Source organism: Numenius arquata, chromosome 5 (assembly GCF_964106895.1).
Source record: "Numenius arquata chromosome 5, bNumArq3.hap1.1, whole genome shotgun sequence".
NCBI lineage: Eukaryota > Metazoa > Chordata > Aves > Charadriiformes > Scolopacidae > Numenius > Numenius arquata.
The window spans coordinates 27,454,486-27,477,098 of record NC_133580.1 but is presented as its reverse complement, the minus strand read 5'-3'; the positions used below and the strand labels follow the sequence as shown (position 1 = coordinate 27,477,098).

The following is a 22,613-nucleotide window of genomic DNA, read 5'->3' as shown; positions in this document are numbered from 1 at the left end:
GCTTCAGGCATGCAACTGGGATAATCAAAGCTGTATTATTCTCCCTGTCAAATTCCTCATCACACGTTTGATAGACCAGTCAGCTTAAAGAGAGGTGGTTTCAGGCGACCGTTTTTAGAAGTGGATCACATTGTTATTATTTTTCCCCTCCCTGCTTGATTCAGAGGCACCAGAGTTCGGCCAATGCCAGGAAATCTGAACAGCCTTTCAGAGCAGCTCAGTCTTGGCCGCTTCTCAAAGAGCTCTACGGCAGAAGAAAGAAATGATTTTGCAATAGAGGAAGGCTTTCTGAAGAAATGGTTTTCACTAGAAAAAGGCCAATTGAACCAACTTGGGGCGTTTTGCAGGATGTGTGGATTTCATTGACTCTTTCACTGGAAACCAGGTCAATGTCACAGGCAAGGATGCCTGGCTTCTTGCCAGCCCGCCTGCCATGCCGTGGAGCAGTCACAGCCCCAAAAACCCGCCTGCTCCCAGCCCCAGCCAGAGCTTGGAAGGGCTTCCAGGTCCCCAGAGTGCAGTAGCAAATCTTACAGGATCTGGCTCTTGTGGGGCTTGGTGGTACGTCCCAAAGTAGAGGGGCTTTGCTACCCTGGGGTCTCTGATTGCAGAAGGGCTTCCCCATGCCCTGCCAGAGGGTGAGGGACACAGCCAGCTCTGCGAGTACAAGAGCTTGGGAGTCCATAGGGAAGTAAAGGAAAATAAGTCAGGACATTTGACTCGGGAATTTCCCAGGGAACAAAATTCCAAATTCCCACTATGTTCTTCCAGCAGTGTAAATGCCCATGTGCTCCCTGCTGCCCTACGAGCTATATAAATGTCTTCTCACACGGCGTATCATATGACACAATTAAATTCTGCTCATTACCCAGCCTATATCTATACTTCCAACTGATTTTTTTTTTTCTTTTTTTTTTTAAAAAAAGCCAACAACCTTATTCAAAGAACTAATTACAAGGGCCGGATTCTATATTAAAATGCACAAAAGTGAGGACAAGTTGGTTTAAAAGAAGAAAGACATTAAAATATTAGCTTAATGATGTAGCGGTGTTTTTCATACAGGCGGCTCTACAATACGTGTAGCTGGGATCACACAAACTACGAGTCTACGTTATTTTAATATGTCTATATTAGTCCAACGCAATCACATGAGGGTGAAAAGACATTCCTGACTTTTGTGCAATTACTCGTAGCGCTGACTTTGCTTAGCCACACCGGCTTTAAAAAGCGGCCCTCGTTATTTTGCGATGGCTCTCCGCCCGGCGCATGGCATAGTGAAGGCAAATCTGCAAACAATTGGTATCTCTCCTATTTTGTTACGGTTTGTCCTAGCGATGTGATTTACTGATGCGATCACTGCAAACTCCAATACCTTGCAATGGGTGGAGCTTATTGGAATACCCACATTTGAGGCTACAAGTACCGTTAGCGCACACATTACTTCAATGCAAAATCCACTGTGAAGAAAAAAAAAAAAAAAAAAAAAAAAAAAAAGACAGATGGAAAACCTGTAGTAAAAAGAGTTATATGCAGGAAATCCCATGCCATGCACTTATCAAGAAAGTGAAGTATAAATGATGAATGGTGTGCAGCCTCTGAACAAGGGAGAAACGCTACCTGACCAGGTTCAAATGGCACCGTTGGAGGAAACCAGGTTCTTCCTTGCAATCGTTTGCTTTAAAAATTGAGGTCACGTTTTTGTAAGCGCTGCTTTTCTTTAGCCGCTTTAACTTTACTGTGACAACTCCAATGCGTTTTTTGGAAGCCTGATTATTTTCCAGTGTGGCTGGCGGGACTGAGACGCGCTTGATGCGCCTCCGCCCAACCATCCTCCACCAGCGGCTGCTTTCCCCTTGCCGTGCCATTATCCGCTGGCTCGAGCAGCACGATTTTAAGATGAATAGTCCAGACTGCCTTGACTGCAGTCGCTGGGCAAAGGCATACCTTGCAGTGTGTAGTACTGACAGGAAGTCCAACATTGGAAGCTACCACAACTGTGAACGCCGAAGCCAACTCAATAGTGAATCCACTGCGGGAAGCATAAGAAAACACTTCACAATCACTCTTTGCATCAGCTCGGACTGATACCGTGCAGCGTGCCAAAGTCTTACCCGTTTCTTCTTTCGGCTGTTTTATCTCCGACTGGTTTTTGTCATAGGAATAAGTTAAGAGAACAAGGAAGGGCTGAATAATGGGAACGGCACAGGCCCGTCATCTGTAGTAACCCGGCTGCAGGGCTCATTGCGTCAGGGACTTCTACTACTCTACGCTGCAGTGAATCACGCCTAATTAGTAGTTTGGTTAAGCACCAAGCAGAGGTCGAGTATGCATTAAGGACAAAAATTACTGTAATAAACACATATGGGGGTTTAACAGTCTGAAGCACACTGGGAACGCCACCGTAATCTTGCCATTTCCAAATGCACCTTCTGCCATATTAATTAGGTCATCAGCAGAAGACTCTGTTCAAGTAGACCTCTATGCCTCAAAAGCATTCAGTATTAGTTTACAGGCTTATCTTTTTTCCTTTCTCTCATTCTTTTTCTCGTTCTTTTTTTTTCATTCTTTCTTCCTCTCCTTTTCATTTTATTTTTTTTTCCTTTAATTTTTTAGAAAGATGGAGAAGTCAAAGCCAGGTTATCATTAAAATCAAACCACAGCAAATCCAACAAACCGCATTACAAACACAACACCGGAGCAGCAATCTCTCAGATGGGTTCGCGCACGAAGCTCACAAGACCGTAAAGACAACCGTGCACCTACCTTGATGGTGTGATTGGAGTGAGGTCTTTACCCATGGTCTGGATAACTCTCCTGCCCCAGACCCAGAGACCGACGCAGATCCCGACACCTCCATAGAACAGCAGCCAGACGGGAGTTGACGCTTCTTGCATTACACCACCTTGCTCGTAGATAAGCCAGAGGGCCACGAGGGGACCGATTGCGTTGCTGGAGAAACAGAATTAACATCGCTCAAGTTATAAAAACGCAGATAATTGCCTTGAAAGAAGCCTCTTATCTTCTGCGTGATTTTTCGTCGTCACGCACGCAGCGCTGCTCCGGCTGGAGCCTAAAGGCGACACTCTTTCTCACTTGGAAAGGCTGCAGCAGGAGACCCTTATCATGTTGTTTTTTCAGTTGTCACTTCACCACTGATAACTATAGCAAATGCTGAAAGGAATTTTTCTTTTACAAATTGTTTCCTGAAATGTCAGAGTTGGTAATACCTCATTAGGTATGTCTCGGGACAAAACACAGTATTTTCAGTACTGGGCTGGAATGATCTCAAATTTTACCAATTCAAGAGCTCTGCATCTTTAAAATTCAAGTATTAAATTAGCTCTCTTTTGTTAAAGAGGGATGTTAATGAACAAAATTACCATCGCAGAGAAGAAGATACAAATATAATCTAGTCTGACAACCTGTAACGTTTGGAGATATGATCAGAATGCAGCCAGGAGGGTGATTTAGTCCTCTTTAAACGCGTTGTAGAGCTAGTTGGACTGGATCAGAGAGGACTCCTTGGTGACACAGAGCTGGCATAAGCCCTTTTTTGCTACCCTGCCGCTGCTATCTAGAAAAACACTGAAAGTCAGCAACACTGAAGTCCCCGTTCCTAAAGCAGGTCACCCGACATCGGTGGCTGGAGTCCCCGGTGCCTGGGCTGAGACTTCTGACTCTGTTTTCTCTAAAAAAGCATCAAGTTTCCAGACACGAGAGTTAGAAGAAAAACTTGAAAGCCGGTATCCAGTTACTTTAAAGGCTTAAATACTAAAAAGTAGATTCATAGATTGGTCCAGGCCGGAAGGGACCTCCAAAGGTCATCTAGTCCGACCTCCCCGCAGTCAGCAGGGACACCCCCAACTAGACCAGGTTGCCCAGGGCCTCGTCGAGCTTCACCTTGAATATCTCAAGGGAAGGGGCCTCAACCACCTCCCTGGGCAACCTGTTCCAGTGTTCCACCACCCTCAGAGTAAAGAACTTGTTCCTAATATCCAATCTAAGTCTGCTCTTCTCCAGCTTAAAGCCATTACCCCTTGTTCTGTCACTGCAGGCCTTTGTAAACAGACCCTCCCCAGCCTTCCTGTAGGCCCCCCTCAGGTACTGGAAGGCCGCTATGAGGTCTCCCCAGAGCCTCCTTTTCTCCAAGCTGAACAACCCCAGCTCCCTCAGCCTGTCCTCATAGGAGAGGTGCTCCAACCCCCTGATCATTTTTGGTGGCCCTCCTCTGGACCCGCTCCATCAGGTCCATGTCCTTCCTATATTGAGGACTCCAGACCTGCACACAGTACTCCAGATGAGGTCTCACCAGAGCAAAGTGGCAGAATCCCCTCTCTGGATCTGCTGGCAACACTTCTTTTGATGCAGCCCAGGATGTGATTGGCCTTCTGGGCTGCAAGTGCACGCTGCCTGCTCATGTCCAGCTTCTCATCCATCAACACCCCCAAGTCCCTTTCCTCAGGGCTGCTTTCTAATACCTCATCCCCCAGTCTGTATTTATACCGAGGATTGTTTTGGCCCAGGTGCAGGACCCTACGCTTGCTTTTGTTGAACCTCATGAGGTTCAGCTAGGCCCATCTCTCCAGCCTGTCCAGGTCCCTCTGAATGACATCCCGTCCCTCTGGTGTATCGACAACACCACACAGCTTGGTGTCATCTGCAAACTTGCTGATGGTGCTCTCAATCCCTCTGTCTATGTCGTTGATAAAAATGTTAAACAGTACCGGTCCCAGCACGGACCCTTGAGGGACACCTCAAGATAAGAACTTTGACTTCCCCTTTTTTTTTGCAGCTCTTCTGCTAAACTGAGTAGCGTTTATCCCCGACCAAAAAAAATGTGAGAAACAAAGCAGCGCCACGCTTGTGTCTAAATGATTGCAAGAAGAACGGAGCAAACCCGTCCAATGTCATTCAAAAAGCCTGAAACCCAACAGGAAGCTCCCCTCTTTGTAAACCGATAAGGAGCGTGGGTCGCAGCGAGCGCTGCAGGCAGGACCGACAGCTACGCACACCCTGCAGCCAAGACCAGCTAAATATAGTCCCTGGTCTCACTCCAAAGCGCACAGATGGAGTAAGGGCCCGGTTTTAACGTCAAACGTTGTGCAAAGCAAGCCACCGTAACCGACCGTTAATAATTTACTTTACCAGATAGGAGGTGCTCGGGGCCGAGCGCTAATTGCCAAGAGAGGAGGGTCCTCAGCACGGCACAACTCGGCACATCTAAGCAACACAAGACCCTCCCCTTCTTTCTTCTGGTCCTTGAGGACCCAAGCTCTGAACTCTGAGAAGCGATCCTGGAGCAAAGTAACTAGGAAGGAATTTTCCCTTGAAAAAACAGGCAACAACATTCAAGCTGCGAGGCAAACAAAAGTACTTAAAAAATGCTCTTTGATATAAAAAGGAATGAATAATTCTTACGGATTTTGAGAAATAAATTAGTGAGCTAACACGGATAATAAAATCCAGTGGGTTTGAAGAGACTGGGTAGTACAATGAAGAACTAAATACGCTTCAAATAAAGAGTGATTTTCACTAGCAAAAATACTTTAAAATTCTGGTCTGATACTGGGCACAAACTTGAACATAAGAAGTTCCACCTAAACATGAGGAGGAACTTCTTCACTTTGAGGGTGGCAGAGCCCTGGAACAGGCTGCCCAGGGAGGTGGTGGAGTCTCCTTCTCTGGAGACATTCAAAACCCACCTGGACACGTTCCTATGCAACCTGCTCTGGGTGGACTTGCTTTGGCAGGGGGGTCAGACTAGATGATCTCCAGAGGTCCCTTCCAACCCCATGTGATTCTGTGCCTGAGTATGCATTTGATCTGTTGAGTTTTTGCGTGAGTGAAAGGATGGTATGTGAAAAGTCCTTAGTGCCTAAATGCAAAAATTATTTTACCTTCAAGGAAGAAGAGATTCTTGATTGAAGCATTCCTAATATTTTTAAGTTGACCTGCAACTTCATGACCAGTGTTTTCAGGTGTAGATTACATTACTTGCACATTTAAATGCCTTACTGTGCATAGAAAGAGAATGGCAATTCGCTGTACCTTCAACTGATGAATGCAGGATGGATAAAGGCAACTAAAACTTTGATCAGAGGAAAAAAGGGAAAACTGATCATCCCTTCCTACAGTGCTGTATGACGCGGGGACAACCTCCCTGTTGAAAATAACGAGTACATTTGGAGCGAGCCCAGGCACCGATTCCTGACCGTTCTGAAGAGATTATGGATGGATATTTTTCAGTCCTAATGTAAATGGGAAGACAGAAAAGGCTTCCAAAACTACAGCAGCAAACTATGCTCTTTTGTACCAAAATCCAGTTTTAATTATTTGCAAATGCTACACCTCTCTGAATCAACTAAGCTTAATCCTTGAAGAAAAGGTTATTTTCTTATTTGTGGTAACAGAAGGCAAGGCAAAACTCTGCTGACTTATGCTCGGCCTCGGAGGATCCGAATGGCTGATGCTGCCCAACAGATCAGAAGAGATTACACCAGTGCCCACAGAGGCAGGAATCCTTCCCTGTAGGAAAAGGAAGCAGAGCAGCATTGGATCCATATATGCTTGGAAAGGAAAAAAGGTAATTAACAGCATTTTCGTTTGTGGGTATCTGTACCTATACCAGAGGGATGTTTTTCCTCTCCCTGTAAATCATGTTTAATGTGACTTAAATGTTCAGCTCCGAGGGACAACAGTATCTCTCAGCCTGAATACCTGCAAGTGGCTACCAACAGCCAGCAAACTGGCAATGCTGCGCAGCCGGTGGCTCGGGTCTACCACCGTCACGGCTCTTCAGAGGGCTCCTTCTGCTTCTGGGTTCGTTCAGTAGGTCCAGTCCCAGGGGCTTGTGGTATCAACACTTCCAATACCAATGGAGAACAGCTCTAGAAGAAGCCCTTAAGCCTGTCCCACCACAAAACTACCAAAAGCTCAAACTGAATGTGTCAAACTCACGAATTGCAAAGATTAGGGTCTTGGTGCTGCGTACATCAGCTTCGAGACATTACCACAATCATGTGCAATCAACCATCTTTGGGACTAGGACGAGTTCATCGGTAGAAGAAAACCAGTCCCACCAGAAGAGTAAGAGAGAATAAACACATCAAAAAAAAAAAAAAAAGAGACTTTGCTTTGAGACCTTCTGTGGTTATCAGATGTCTCCTGCAGCTGAGTGACTAAGCAGATGAACCACATCTGCTGGCTGGACTGGGATGTGGCTTTCACAATATTTCCCACTGTTTCTACCTCATTTGACTCAAGACACGACTAGCCAGAAAGCAGACCTAAAATCTTCCATGCATTTGGCTAAGACTTAACTTCACAAGCCTATTTTCAGGAAGCGATTTTCTCTTACTCTCCCACGCAGCTCTTTTACTTGCCTTAACTAACTCTCATTTATTTGTGCTGCAGCTCCAAGCGTTATTCGTGGTACTTTAGAGGGAGAAGAAAAAAGCCTGAGAAGGTCACCTAGGGGCTCTGAGCCCCTATCCACATCTATCTCAATGCAGAACTGCCATTAGGTTCCTCTGTAACTGAAGTGCTGTTGCTGTACTATTTAACTGCTGGGTTTAAAAGCCGGGATAAGCTACTCCTGTCGTGCTATCACTTTAGTTTTGTTTGCGTAATACACATTTCCACTAAGCACAAAAAGATGGCCATTACGAGTTGATTTTAGGGTGAATTCATAAAATGTTATGGCATGAGAAGTCTAACTCCTGAGTCTACCTGTCATGAAGTATATTCTCCATGTCCAGTATTTTTTATCATCTTTACCATGCTCCTCCGGCCCTGGTTACTCGCAGGGCACAGGGCTTTGCAGCCGGGGCGGTGCATAGGGGCTGTTTGCCTTCCCCAGAGGCGCGATACAGAACCATAGAATCATATGGGGTTGGAAGGGACCTCTGGAGATCATCTAATCCAACCCCCCTGCCAAAGCAGGTCCACCCAGAGCAGGTTGCACAGGAACGTGTCCAGGTGGGATCCAGTGAATGTCTCCAGAAAAGGAGACTCCACCACCTCTCTGGACAGCCTGTTTCAGTGCTCTGCCACCCTCAAAGTAAAGAAGTTCCTCCTCACGTTTAGGTGGAACTTCTTATGTTCAAGTTTGTGTCCATTACCTCTTGTCCTGTCACCGAAAAAAGAACGGCCCCATCCTCCTGACACCCACCCTTTAAGTATTGATAAACATTGATCAGATCCCCCCTCTTCTCTTCTCCAGACTAAAGAAGTCTTCTCTTCTCCAGACTAAAAAGACCCAAGTCCCTCAGCCCTTCCTCAGAAGAGAGATGCTCCAGGCCCCTCATCATCTTTGTAGCCCTCTGCTGTACCCTCTCCAGCAGTTCCCTGTCCTTCTTGAACTGGGGAGCCCAGAACTGGACACAGTGCTCCAGATGGGGCCTCACTAGGGCAGAGCAGAGGGGGAGGATAACTTCCCTCAACCTGCTGGTCACACTCTTCCTGATGCCCCCCAGGATGCCATTGGCCTTCTTGGCCACAAGGGCACATTGTTGGCTCATGGTCATCCTATTGTCCACCAGGACTCCCAGGTCTTTCTCCTCAGAGGTGCTCTCCAGCAGGTCAGCCCCCAACCTGTACTGGTGCAGGGGGTTATTCCTCCCCAGGTGCAGCACCCTACACTTGCCTTTATTAAAGTTCATCAGGCTAAATGCCACAGGGTTAAATGCCATCTACAGCAATGCTCGTAACTTGCAGACGCGTGTCAGGGCGGGTTCAGCGAAGTGCTGCTGAGTGTTTCTGAAGTGCTGTCTGACTCTCACGATGATTTCTCCAGCTCTCTCGACTCACGGGAATTGGCACAACTCCTCTTTTTCTGCTCCCTTCTGCCAGTTGAGAATCTGCCCCGCACCGTTTATAAAGCTCTTGTGAAAGATAGCATTTGACAGTGAAGCTGAACTATAAATAGAGTTGGCTTCTCCTCTCCCCTGTGAGACAGATAGTATTACCGACAAAAAAACACCCCCACATACAGCTATCATGAGACAGGCTTAGAAATTACAGTTTCCCATGCACACACACACACAAGCAGAAATTTTTAGGTACCTTTGGGTCACAAGTCCAAGTCCAGGCCCTTCTCTGGAGGAACAAGGACTACGACTTCTTTTTTTTTTTTTTTAGTAAAAATAAAGGGTTTTTTTCAGTAATGGAAGGATGCCATCAGCTGAACGCTCTGTCACTAAATCCCATCAAAGTTGTCAAAATATTTTATGAACTAGCAACATTGCTGTTACCTTGCTGCTACTTATTTGAGGGGAGTCATGAGTTGCTCAAAAAGAAAACCTGATTGTATTTGAATGCTACGCTCCGAATAAGCTTTGTGTTATAATCCACAATCCACAGACTACTTGATGACCATGCTTTGATCCTCTGCTATCTGAAAAAGCAGATTGTGCTTTAGCTGCTTTTTCTAGTTGAGTGAAGGAAGCTTGACACATACATTATCACTGATTAAAACTGAACGACGAGCAAAATAGCTGCCTGAGAAATCTGTATTAGGCTTCCAATGTTGCAAATATAATTACAAAATCCCCAATCATTTGACTATTTCCCAAACCAGGATTTCACAAACGAACTTTCCACTGGGAAAATAAGTGGGATGGACATGCTGCAGTTATGCCTGGAGACATCACCCAGTTGAGTTAAGGGTGCGAGAAAGATCCGCCCATATGTACCAAGAGGAAAAAAGATATGTCCCAATCTCCAGAGATTCTCATATTATCGACAGAGTTCTATCCTAGTTCCAACAACCAGACAGGTTTTGAAATAGTGCGTATGCCATAGCGCAACAGAAGTGCGTCACAGCCGGGCTCCGTGAAGCGCAAGCTTTGGGTGCGCCAATGAGTCGGGAAGGCTACGTAGTCCTTCCTGCAGCTCCAACTCCCTGGTCCCTGGAGGTCTGGGTCCATCCTCCCCCTCGCCCGCCACCATCAGCCTTCTCCCAGCAAGCCCTGGCTGGCACACAGGATGGGGGGAAGGACTCCCATGCCCACCAGAGCCCCCCGTTTCTCACTGCTCTTCCCTGGCTTACCTGCGTGGCACAACAAAGATGCCATGTACCTGCACGATTAAGGGCACAAGCGAAGATTCATGCCTACTCAGGACACGGGCTGCACTTTCAGGACGGACTGCTATTAAAAAGGGAAGAAATCAGATTTCGGGCTGCTCTCAGTAATCGTAATGGACAGATTAGCTTCCAGAATATTCTAAGTGATCTTGACTGCAGCTCTCAGGGAGGACATAGGAAATACTCATTTTGTAATCCAGCCTTATTATAGCTCCTTGAGACTCCTTATTTAGCCAGGAGGCTGAATCCCACTAAGCTCTCTGTGTGTAGGGAGATACTGGCCACGTTCTGGCCCTTCCCTCCTTTAATCCCACTGCATTTACTTTAGGAAGAGGGGAAAAGGTGAGTCCCACTGCTGTTAGTGTGCTCTGAGCTAAAACGCCAATGAAATCTGTAGGGAGGTGAAAGGACAAGTTTCCTCTCCCTGTATTTTGGGCAAGCAGGTATTTCCTAGGTTCACTTGCATTCCTTTGCTTAACAATGAATTCCCTATCTGGTAGCAGTTCAGTTTCCCTAAAACCACCGAGACAACATGTAGAAATATATAAAAAGTACTACACATTTTTTACTATCTCCCTGAAATAGTTATAAATCCTGTCTTCAGTAATGTCATCTTTATCGTTCGGATAATAAGAGAGCCATTCTTTGTCAAGCTTGTGCTATAAATGTATATGGCATTATCTGCAGACTCTAACATGAGTGACCCCTTTTTTGCTATAATATCTAAGGATGAATACGCAAGGGTAGCCCTGGAGTCCTCCATGTGAAATTTAATTAGAGCAGCCACATTCAAACAATTCAGGCAGCAGGAACTCAGCAAAACTGAGATCCCCCCGCGCATCTGTGAAACGTCTGCAAGTAGGTTTCTCCTCCCTACAGCAGATTTTAATCAGCAAACCTCATGTCAACCTACAGCATCTTTCCATGGCTCATCCAGCTTCGATTGTGATAATTCAAGGAATAACGAGCTCCAAAGTTTGCTTGAGTCAACAAAAGCATTTTCCCATTTGCTTGGATGGGCTGCGGGGCCGACGCACAGTTTGCTCATGGATTTCTCATTCCCAACCCAGAAGCAAAGCAGCCACAGCCACCGTTGTGCTGAGCGCAGGAGGTAGCTATGGGGTTAGTAGTCCTCCTCAGCCACTTCCGAAACAGCCAGCCCAACTGCCCTTATTTTCGGGTACTTGTTAGTTCAGACATGCTTCCAGACTTTGAAATGCAGCATGGACCCTACGGCTTCAGCAACTCTCCCACCACCTGCATTTACACAGGTAGGTTATATAAATTATACAAGATAGGCTGCTGAGCTCCTGATCATCACGATTCCTGCTGAACAAACCTATAACTACAGAAAATTTATCGAAAATAAGCTCAGTCCATAGGTGCATGTAATCCCCGCCAGCCAACAAAGCCTAGCCTCCAAGCCTCTGGAAAGCTGGCTCCGAACAAGCATTTAGGAAGCTGGCAGTTCTCCTTCTGTCACGCTCCCGGCCCAGGTCTTTTTTTCCATCCTGCCCTTTTCATTCTGCTGTTGCCCTTGCAATGACCTGACGTGCTCCCTTTGTGCTCGGGTGCTGAGCCAGTGGGACCTGCTCACTTGGCGCCACTAATTAAGCTCAACAACAACATTATGTTTTTTTTTTTTTTTTCAGCGGTTTCTGTCCCAACACATTTAGTCGGGATTTTAAATTCTTTAGATTTCATTCAGCCCATGTGCCACGATGGTGTCACAAGGCTCTCGGCCCGGCTCAGTTAGTCCCAGCCCTGGAAGGGCTCCAGCATCCTTGACACAGCGCATATAAGCTCTGCGGGCAGGGGGGGCAGGAGGGGATGGTCTGAACAAAACAGTCACCCAAATAAGGAGTAACCATGATTCCCTGTTTCTTTTAACGCACAGCTGCCCCAGCCAGGGTCCCTGCTGATGTCAGCCTAACCACCAGCCCTGACCGCTACCCAACATCAGCTCCTACAGCAAAGGTGGCTATGGTTATGATGCTGAAAAGCATCATCTTGGAAGAAACAGGGTTCTAGCTACCCTTGTTATGAGTTGGTTCTGCAGCTGAAGCCAAAATACTGATTTAACCCTTTCAGATCCTGGGGAAAAGCCTGGAAAATGGAAAAAGGGAGATCTCCATACGATTTTTCGCCCACTGAAGTGCTATCCAAACTACATGGGGCACTTCTGCTCCACAAAGTGTTTCTGAGCTGCATCATGGTTCAGTCCATACCATATGCCTCACGCTTAAATATGCTCTAAAACAGGTCAGTCATGTAACTACCTGCAGTTTTTAAATTGTATATTAGCTTTTCATTTTTATCTCTTTGCTCTTCTTAAGTGCTCCTGTCCCTTCAAGGAATACCAGCAAAACAGCCTAATGGAAAATAAATAGAAAACATGGGACAAGGAAAATGTAGGAGACAAGTCCAAAGAAAAAGATGTGGATAACAGAGGTGCCGCCCTAAATATACGAGTGAGGAGCTTAAGACCAAATGCAGAGGAAAGCAGGATTTCAACAACAAGATTCAAGGCTAAGAAAAAAAATAGAGAAGCAGGTTGGCAGTAGCACCTACAATGAGCAGAAGGAAAGTGAACGAAGAGGGAGAAGCAGCCTTCGGTGGAAGACGGATTGCCAAGGCTTGTTTTCTTACAGAAATGTGGACAGAAAGCCATGCTACTAGCCAGGTTCTACCGCATTATTTTTAAAAAATCGCACTGCTTTTTTGAGCTCTGCAGATCTTTATGCAACACGCGGAGGAGCTAAGAGCCTAGTAAGAAGTCTTCCCCTCTGCTAGACAAAGCCCGGCAAAATGTCTCTGCTACATAATCCACAGGACAGATATCTGCATTCCCGGTGTTCTATCTACTCGACCTTCTTGGCGCATACAAAGGGGTCTTTAATGTTTATTGCTTAGCTGGAACTCAGTACAATTGCAAGGATGGGCTTCTATCCAATCCTACACCCATCACCATCTTCTTGCACTTCTACCGGCTTCGACAAAACAAAGCTAATTTGTTCTTTAGTTTTGCAATTGCATTGATTTGTCTTAAGAAGAGATTTTGGAATAAACAGCATTTAATAAAAATGCATGCTTGCTGACAAATTTGGTAGGATCACTGACAGAAGCAGAGATCTGCAAATCACTAAAAAATATGAATTTTCAGGAAAGGATATTCCCAAGGCAACAAGCCAGTCCAAATACAGAATTCTGGGGGAATTAGGCTGTAAGATGTAACAAATCATACTGCACAGAGTCTAAACCTTGTCTTTCTTCCTGTCCAGCTCCCATCCACACCAAATCCGATTTCTGAACTGACTGCATCCTTACAGATACTTCTAACAAACTCTACTTCCCTTGCCTCCTACAGAAAAGGCAAGCAGTGCTTGCATAAACGTGTGAGTCATTAAAGAGTATGTAAGAACGTATAGACACCACCTACAGGGAATAAAGGAGCAGGGGCACCTACAGTGGCAGGCTGTGGACCTCCTGCAATGGCATTTCCCAGGGTACGTGACAAGAAATATCAGCGGTGTTTGTCCTTTTTCCTACATTCCTCTCGGCACTTGCTGCTGGCCACCTGCAGAGCAGAGGTACCAGCCTCCACGGGTCTTTGCTCTTGCCCGGTGTGCTCAGAGCAGAGGTCCTGATCAACGGAGACCATCTAAGAGGAAAGAAAGTTGCACCGCTGCCCTCTGATCCAGAGGATGAGGGGACCCTGGACTCCTTTCCCAGAGCCAGATCCCTGTGGATACAAAGGGAGCAATAACAAGAGCGAGGACAAGGCGGCTCTTCAGAAAGCCCTATCCCGAATTCCCCGGACACTGGATGGACCGGGAGGGAAGAGACATGTTTGTAAGTGTTTTTGAGATGAGCTGCGAGTTAAATTGGGTGGCTGACAAGAATGAGGAGCAATAACCATTCTCCTTTCTGAGTGGGACAAGAGTTTGCCCAGATGCCTAAGGAGGACTATGAAAGTCATGAACGCTGCAAAGCCCCACTGCAAACGCTGAAACCGACACCAGCAGGGCACGGCTAACACCGTGGGAGGGTTCAGTGGGGAGGGCACTCAGTAGGGCACCCCAGCTACAACCCAAATAAGGACCAAGCTGCTCCAACAAGCGGCTTCTGTGGGGATTTCTCAGGTGACCTTATCACGTGCATCTCAGGGGACCTTATCACGGTACAGGAAAGAGGGCTACTAAATACCGAGTGGATCACTCCGGGCGTAGGGAAGAGGCAGTCCAGCCAAATCCTAAATAAAAATATGCAATGTTCCCAGGGAGGAGCAAAACCACCCAAACTGCCCTTCGCCCACGTGCCACTGAGGTGGCGAGGTGCAATAGGGCCCTGCAGGTGAAGCACTGTTCTAAGCAGATGAGCAATGTGAGTGCAGGTGAGGAAGGTACAAAATGCTCCATCCTGAGCCTACATCGTTCAGTCCAAACAACACAAAACAAAACAATACAGTCAAACAATACTTTGTGGAATAAAACAGAGCTGAGCCTTCGAAGGGAAAGAGGTTGGCAAATGAGTGAGTGAAGAGACGCTATTTCACAGGTGTCTGACCAGACAAGGAAGGGCAAAGAGGTGCAGATAAACAATTCTGAGACCAACTTTGAGATTTTGTCAGTTGTCTGAGTCAACACGAACACGAGATAAAGACTCCTGGAGGGTGATCCTTTTCCTTTATTCCTGGGAAATTATGTTAGTGTCACGGGATTTAAGGACAGACACAAGCCAAATGACTGAAGGATGAACTCACTGGCTTCTTCCAAACTCAAGGAGCGACTCAATGGTGAATAGCAGCTCTGCATAAAACTCTAGCCGGGGATTACTGTGTACCAGAACTGTGTCAGGAGATGCGAAACTTCTTAAATGAGCACCAGGAGATGAGCCATAGCCCTGTCCCCTCTCTGCACAGGGCACGAGAGCATGCCCAGGGCTCCTCAGGGGTAACTCCCTTTTTTTTTGGTATGTGAACTGTGGCAGCTGGAGAAGTTGTGTGTGCACTTTATGAACTGCAGCAGGACTTTGATGTTAAGGCTTGTTAGATTTCCTGGGCTATTTAGTGATACGCTGCCTCATGTGGTCCTAGACCTCTGGAAAACTCCCCACAAAAGATTCAGCAAAGGGAAGTCTACAAGGCCTACGGCAATCAAAATGAAGACATTCTTCACACACCTCTTCTCACTGTGTTACAAGAGATGGAACTAATCTAATGACAAAAATAGCCTAAACCTCTCATTTGCTGATGGTCTCCAGTCTTGCAGTTAAAATAGGCTGTGAGCTCTGCGGGGCTGGGACTGTCCTGTTTGCTTTCACAGTGGTTGGCATGCCAGGGGGAGTCTCAGTGCATCAAAGCTTGTCAAAATTAAACCTGAATTAAACTAATTACTGTACAATTATTTAGCAGCGAATAAAAAAAGATGTTACCATTGAGAAGAAAATAAGCCATAGCCTGAGCAATCCAACTCCTGGAAAGCACCAGGGACATCAGTGTCACAAGCTTTGCAAAACACAGCAATGATGACCATCTGCCTGCAGAAACGAATATGCTTTCTGACCGGCCAAACTGGCAAACCTTGCTCCAAGCACTTAAACCCTAAAACTGCTGGTTTGTGAGGTTTCATCCTCTTACCTGACATCATTACCTCCATGGGCAAAAGATCCAAAGCAGGCTGTTAAGATCTGGAGGAAGTGGAAAAGTAGGTGGACCTGAGACGTGTCTTTCTCTTCCTTGTCCTCTTCCACGGGATCAACTGGTGGTCGGTTAGGATCTGCCAGTTCAGAGGCCAACTTCATTTCCACCCCTCCTTCTTCCGCCTCGATCTCTGCCTCAGCCACTGCGTTGCAATAGCTGGAGTAGCTGTCGTAGCGAACTCGCTTCTTGGAGTAGGAGACAGTGTCGCCCACTAACTTCTCACTGTCCTCTGGAGTCGACGTATCCGCTGCCTTAAAGGAGGAATGCACGGGCATGCCACAAATAGCAGCTGTGTAACACGTGTAACTGTTGTTGCGTCGTAAGAGTTTGTAGTTGTTTTCTTGAGCGGGCCTCTCATCGGTGGCCCTTTCCAGGTGTATTTTGTGGAGCAAGTCTTTGTATAAACCTGAGTCCTTGTGCACAGTGTGATAAACGTGGCCGTCGCTCCTCATCTGGCCATCGAAGCTGAAGGTGCCATTGGAAACGGGTGATTTCACCGAGGTGTGCGTCATCGAAAACGCCCTTCCTAAAAAGGCAGAGATTTAGAGCTTTTTATTTCTACGAGATGTGATACAGAAACCCTCCCAGCTCCCACTTCGGAGGATGATACAACAGCAGTGATGAGAAAGTACAAGAAAAAGAAGATCAATTTGCAATATACGCATATGAATAAGCCAAGACTCGATTCACTGCAAAATAAACTCTCTCATCTTCTGTGGGAAAAGAGCTTTGTTCCAGCACTGGGTCTCCCCCAGACACGCTGTATGACCTGCAGCAAGTCACTTAGGGTCGGCTATTCAAAGGCGATACTTGAAGGTTAAATCCTCAGGTCCTTTGAAAAAATCATTTCTATAAAATCCCTATCTGGTAAAATAAACTCTACTTTTTCTGAGGTTTTGTCCACATTGAACAGGCACAATAAGGATTTCAGGAAAGGTGGTTTCCTGTAATTTCATACTGAATATGAGGTCACCTTTCAAAAGTACCCACGTTTAAGGGACATTTACATAACTTTTTAAAACAATAGTAAAAAAAAAAACAAAACCACAAAACCAGAAAGCAAAAAAGGTTAATGCTCCGCAGAAGTATTTCTTCAGCTATTCCAACATTTTGTGTATCTTATTTCTATGAACACGATGATAGTTATTCCCACTGTATACATTTAACATTAGCGAATGCTGTAGGACACATGACACAGCTAAGGCAGTATTTCCAAAGAAAATATCTTTTTCATTTCCTGACTTTCCGGATTTCCACTGTGCCATATCCAGAATTGGCGTTAGCTATTTTTAATCTGGAAGCACACACTCAAAGGGCTTCACGTCATGGCTTATTTGATTTTGTAAGAATCGGTTGAATATATTAGGCATTTATTAACCAAATTACAGGGCTGTGTAGATGTTAGCAAAGTGATATCAAAGTCAGCAGACAGCTAAGCGTGTGGGGGGGTGCGATCCCACCACATGGGAGAACAAAAAGAGCTTTATGCACACAAGCCTACTTCTTATAAATATACGTTCAGAAAACAACGCGTGAGATTTTTCTAGTGGACACGTTCCAAAGGGTCATACATTTGTCAACGAAAGCCCAAATCTTTTCATCTCCTGTGGTAGTATGCTAATCATCTTTATGCTGAATTTAACCTTCATACATCAGCAATTTGCGTTCTCTGTATTTTTCCACTGCTTAAAAGGACAGAAACACTATTAAGGATACAAAGTAAAGCAAAAATGAAACCAATTTTCCTTTCCAGCTGTTTCTAAAATTGAAATACAGCCCCAAAAAAATGTAATTGTTTTTAAGTCCTCTCTAGAAAATGTCACTTGTAAATGAGCATCTTTCCCAACAAGCGCTGAAGAGGGATTGGAGCTGGAAATCCCAAATGCTAATTTACCATTTCAAACAGAGACCTACTTGCAGTTAAGAAACCCTATCGAAACAGGGAGAAGATAAGCTGTCTGTCTTGTCTTAGCTTCTTACCATAGGGTACACGTGGATGGTTTCCATTTGCAATAGTATCCGATGCCCCAGCAGCTTCTGTTACTGAGCCAGTAAGGGGAATCGTGCTCTCGTCGGATGCTTTGGCACCGGGAAGCTCTTTAAAGACTGGTGTTTCTTCATCTTGAATTTTATCAAGACTTTCATCTGATATCCTTGACAGCGCAGCATCTTTCTTTAACCGGCCTAAGGAAATAGCAGTACTGTAATTTTAAACCCAACCTACCTGTCTTGCTGATTATGTTTCTACCGTTTGCCTCAATGGCAGAGATCAATGTGGATACAATAACCTGGCTCTGTTTCATACACATTCTTTATTTATTTCTAACACTTATCTTTACTAAATTCTGCTGAGAAATTTCTAGAGCATCTTTGTTTCTTCCTACAAAATTCGCCAAAGTGGGTAACTGAAGTAAAATGCCGGGCTGCTCATTTATTAATGAAATCTGAAACTTTTCTCTGCATCTTAAACACTGCATTTGTTGAGAGTAGCAAAGCAAACAAGCAAAACACTGTAAAGCTAAAAGCTGGGATCAGCCCAACTTGCTGTAAAGTTAAAGAAGTCATTTAAAGATAGTCAATCTGCCAGATTTTTCCTCTTTAACGTTTCCTTAATAATATATAAAATGGATTATATTCCAGGATTTATTTTCCTGTTTCTGCCAGACTCTAGAAGAAGTGAGCACTGCAATTACCTGCCTAAGGAGGTGCTGAATTTCTACCACTGCAGGTTTTTAAGAGCAGGTTACACAAATACATGAGGAACAGTTTAAGCACATCCCTGCCTGTAGGTGGGGACTGGACTAGGTGACCTCTCAAGGGCACTTCCAGCACCGAAGTGCAATTTTCCTTGATTTTACATCACTCTCATTTCACCAAGCAACTACTTACTTTCTATTTTTCTCTTCATCCAAGGGCACACAAAAATCCAGACCAAGATGGCAAATACTAAGGATACGCCGATTGATATTAGAGCAATCGCCCACATTGGCAGTACCAGTCCCAGTACTGTAAAGACAAAGAAATAAAACCCAACCATACTGTAAAAGAACATGACTTAATTATCTCAGGCAGTGGAAGAAGAATCTGTTGCAGAAAAACCTGTCTTCACAATGTATTCAAAACCAACATGAACGAGATGATCATTTTTAACGTAGATATCAGTTAGTGCAGTATTTAAGGGTCTAGTTGACATGTTATCATTTCCAGTCTTCCGATTCTCTGTTACCCCACTGCGACCTTATTTCTAAAGAAGTCAGGGGTAAAAGCCCCGCATCAGGGCTGCTAAAACAAGTTTGCAGTGATTTTACACACTAATGCATGTTAAAGCATGTTGCCCACTAGGGTAAGTATTTAGCTGACCTTTGCTCTGGTCAATAAAGCCTGATGCTTAGCTTAATCTGAGCCATTATCTGCTTATGATAATAGCTTAATGTAGCACTTGCGAGCTGAGGTTTCAGTCCTGCAATGCGCAATCACGTCAATAACTCGTGCTCCTGTACATACATATGGTATCCCCCCAACAGAGCTCCTTGCGCTTGTTCAATTAAATCATCAGACCCTTAATGAAGAAAGAGCTTGGACTCTGATCTTTCAAACCTATAGATGCACGCCTGACTTGAAATCCACGTGATTAATTCATCCTTGGGAGTAAATGTTGCCAGGCCAGAGGCCCTAGAGAGTAAATATATATTTCCTGAGTATCAAAAACAGAGTCCCACCTTTTTTATTCACGCACTTTAGAGACTGCTAAGCTGAAACAGAAGGGACATTAAGATTCTTATTTCATTTATTTTCCTTAATGAGTCACTGCAGAGTGCCTGACCTACTTCTGCAGTACAACTAATGAGGAAATGTTGGTTATACAGCTGATTTACTGTGAAACATCTCGGATACGTAGCCAATTAGACTTAAGAAACAGGGATAGTTGAATTATGTTACCCTCAAATTGGGAACTTTTCAAGCTTTTTATTAATTTCAGTAATGCTATGTTATGAAGTAGAGTCTACGGACTGCATTTATCTAGTACATCTAGTGCGTCAGATTTTAGAGAAAACAAATTTCTACTCAAAAAGGTCATTTTCTAAGCCTGCTTTCTTAATTCAGGGGCATGTTCAGGAGCTCTCTTCAGTTGCCTGTTCCTTCTTGGCTCTGGGGCAATAATCTAATCTAAAGATAACATTTAATGACCAGAGTCTTCAATAAAGTAGTCGAGAGCATTAAGCAGCTTTTTTATGAACTCTGTCGCTGCAAGTACGTGTTTAAATGTACACTGCTTAAATAAAGTTAAATATAAACTTATAAATGCAAATAGATAAGCATAAGAATGTGTGAATATAAAAATATAACTATAAGTTCAAATATAAACACAAATATAAATAAACACAAACATATAAATGCACATAAAATATACAACTATACAAAAATATAAACAAAATCCTGAAAATGACATGCATCATTTCCTTCTACTGAGTTACAATGAAAACACAGCACCCAAGGAAGAAGATGCATTCAACGCAGGAAAGGGCTCAGGGCTTCTTATCATTGGAGAGAAATAAAGAAGCAAATTTAATCAATAGGCTCCGTGCCAGATCTGCCAGAGCAGTGACTCTGCTGTTTTCAATGGAGCTATAGCGTTAGACTGAGCGCAAACAGCCTGATTGCTCTTACTGCCCACCCTGAACCTTCTCTCCTTGATGCAAATACCTGGAATACCTTTGAGACTTCAACACGTGATCAGATTTACGAAGCCGAAGCTGGCAGCTCAATATTTTCCCTTTCTTTAAAAAAGGGATTCTTTTGTAGCTGCAGTCCTCCCTACTGACCGGAGTGATGGGGAGGGAGTCCCAAAAACACATGCACAAACAGGAGCACGTGGGGAGATGTACGATTTACTCTTGCCCTCGTTAACTCCTGATGTAGGAGATAACCGTGTAGTGTCAACGGCGACCTGACAGCATGCTGGCAGAGCATCCTTACACGCTGTTGGTGGGAAGCCTCCCTCCCGTGCCACCCGCTGCCGACGGCCCACTCACCTGGTGCCCCCGTGTACATGATGGAAAACACGTTAATAGCTATGGTAGCAGCATAAAAGACTGGAAGCGCACGGAGACCGTTGGGCACAGGGTCTTCCTGCATAGAAATTGGGGGGAAAAGGGAAACATTAGCTGGATTTTCCACTAAATTCATGTCAGCGTGAACCACCGTGATGATGGGACTGTTTAATTTGAGGAAGAGGAGGCTGAGGAGAGACCTCATCACTCTCTACAACTACCTGAAAGGACATTGTAGAGAGGTTGGTGCTGGTCTCTTCTCACAGGTAATTAGCAATAGAACAAGAGGGAATGGCTTCAAGCTGCAACAAGGTAGGTTTAGACTGGACATTAAGAAACAATTCTTCACAGAAGGAGTGGTCAGACACTGGAACAGGCTGCCCAGGGAGGTGGTTGAGTCACCATCCCTGAATGAGAGTCCTTTAGATGCGGTGTTGGGGGATATGGTGTAGGGGAGAACTTTGTAGTGTAGGGTTGATGGTTGGACTCGATGATCCCAAGGGTCTTTTCCAACCTGAATGATTCTATGATTCTATGAAAACATGTGCTCCCAAGTCAGTGCCAAGCAGGTGGAGCTTCTGGGTGGATGGTGAGGAAAGCGTGGTTATACCCAAATCCACAACGCTGGTCCTAGCAAGAGCCAGCATTCTGAGGAAGCTTGACACCGTTAACGGGAACCAGGGAGACAGGTTGTACTTTCAGGTCAGCTGCAGACCTGCTGGGTGACCTGGGGGCAGGTTTCTTTCTGTGAGTGTTTTGTTACCTGTCTTGTCTCCCAAGATGAGGAGTCCCTTCCACTCAGCACAACCGAAGGGCGCCGAGCAGGACAGGGCTTTGATATTTTTTGGAGCGGGGCTACAAGCATCAGCACAACTCGTGCAAGCCAAAACCTTATTCCTAACCTCTCCGTTCCAACTGAGACAGCCCGGCACTTTCCACCAGCTGACAGAAATGCATGCACACAACACAAGTCGCTACCTGCTTATGCCAGAAGCTCTACAGATCTTACTACTTTGTCAATGGCACAGATGGCAGTCAGAAGACAATTTCCTTAGCGTGAGCTTTTTCTGCCTCTTGAATGCTTAAATATGTGGCTTTTATACCAGAGTTCATGTGATTTTGATGACTAATTTCTTAAATTGTTAGATTTTAAATGCAATAGAGGAACTTTTCCTTGTCCTTTATGCAACTTGAGTAATTTTAAATTCAAAGCTGAGTCTGATCAAATTTATCATCTGCTTTTATCGCTGACATTTATTTACATCAGAAATAAAGAACGATGAAGCTGAGGTTACAGGTGGTGTTATTTATAGCAAAAGAATTAATCCCTTATCTATTTAAGTTCCTTGTATAACTGCTAATATAGTGTTCCTTATTTTAGGTCATTGTCATGCGCTGCACTCCCCCATTTTAGCAAGTTGAATGGCGTGAGAGAAATGGAAAGAGCAGATAAAAGTGTTCTGGTTTCCAGTTCATGGTGGGTGTGCAGGCAAATCGTGTTCTGCACTGGAGATATATGGACTGATGCTACCTCAAAGCTGCCACTTTTGACTGGGCCACTAAAACCCATCGATTCAGGTTTCCCGATAATCTAGGAAATATGCAGATACCCATCTTCTAGCGTCTAATGTGCTAGGAAACCAAAGCTTAAAATTTCACAACTATGAAATACCAATTAGAACAGTCCTCCCTTGGAGATACTCTGTTTGAATAACAGTCAGAACGGCTACTGTGAGGCTAAGTCAATGCCAACAAATTTGTACTAATACAGAAGCAA

At 44.9% G+C, this 22,613-nt stretch overlaps 1 protein-coding gene across 2 annotated transcripts in view; it reads right to left on the bottom strand.

Annotated features, from left to right (window-relative positions):
- SLC20A2 (solute carrier family 20 member 2) overlaps positions 1 to 22,613 on the bottom strand; it is a 41,105-nt gene that overhangs the window by 5,251 nt on the left and 13,241 nt on the right. For both annotated transcript variants that reach the window (XM_074148041.1, XM_074148042.1), the window contains 6 exons: positions 20,819 to 20,915; positions 18,675 to 18,791; positions 17,766 to 17,969; positions 15,723 to 16,311; positions 2,764 to 2,949; positions 1,945 to 2,029 (listed from right to left, as the gene is read on the bottom strand). In XM_074148041.1, the coding sequence (XP_074004142.1) occupies positions 1,945 to 2,029; positions 2,764 to 2,949; positions 15,723 to 16,311; positions 17,766 to 17,969; positions 18,675 to 18,791; positions 20,819 to 20,915 (1,278 nt within the window). The remainder of the gene's footprint in view (positions 1 to 1,944; positions 2,030 to 2,763; positions 2,950 to 15,722; positions 16,312 to 17,765; positions 17,970 to 18,674; positions 18,792 to 20,818; positions 20,916 to 22,613) is intronic.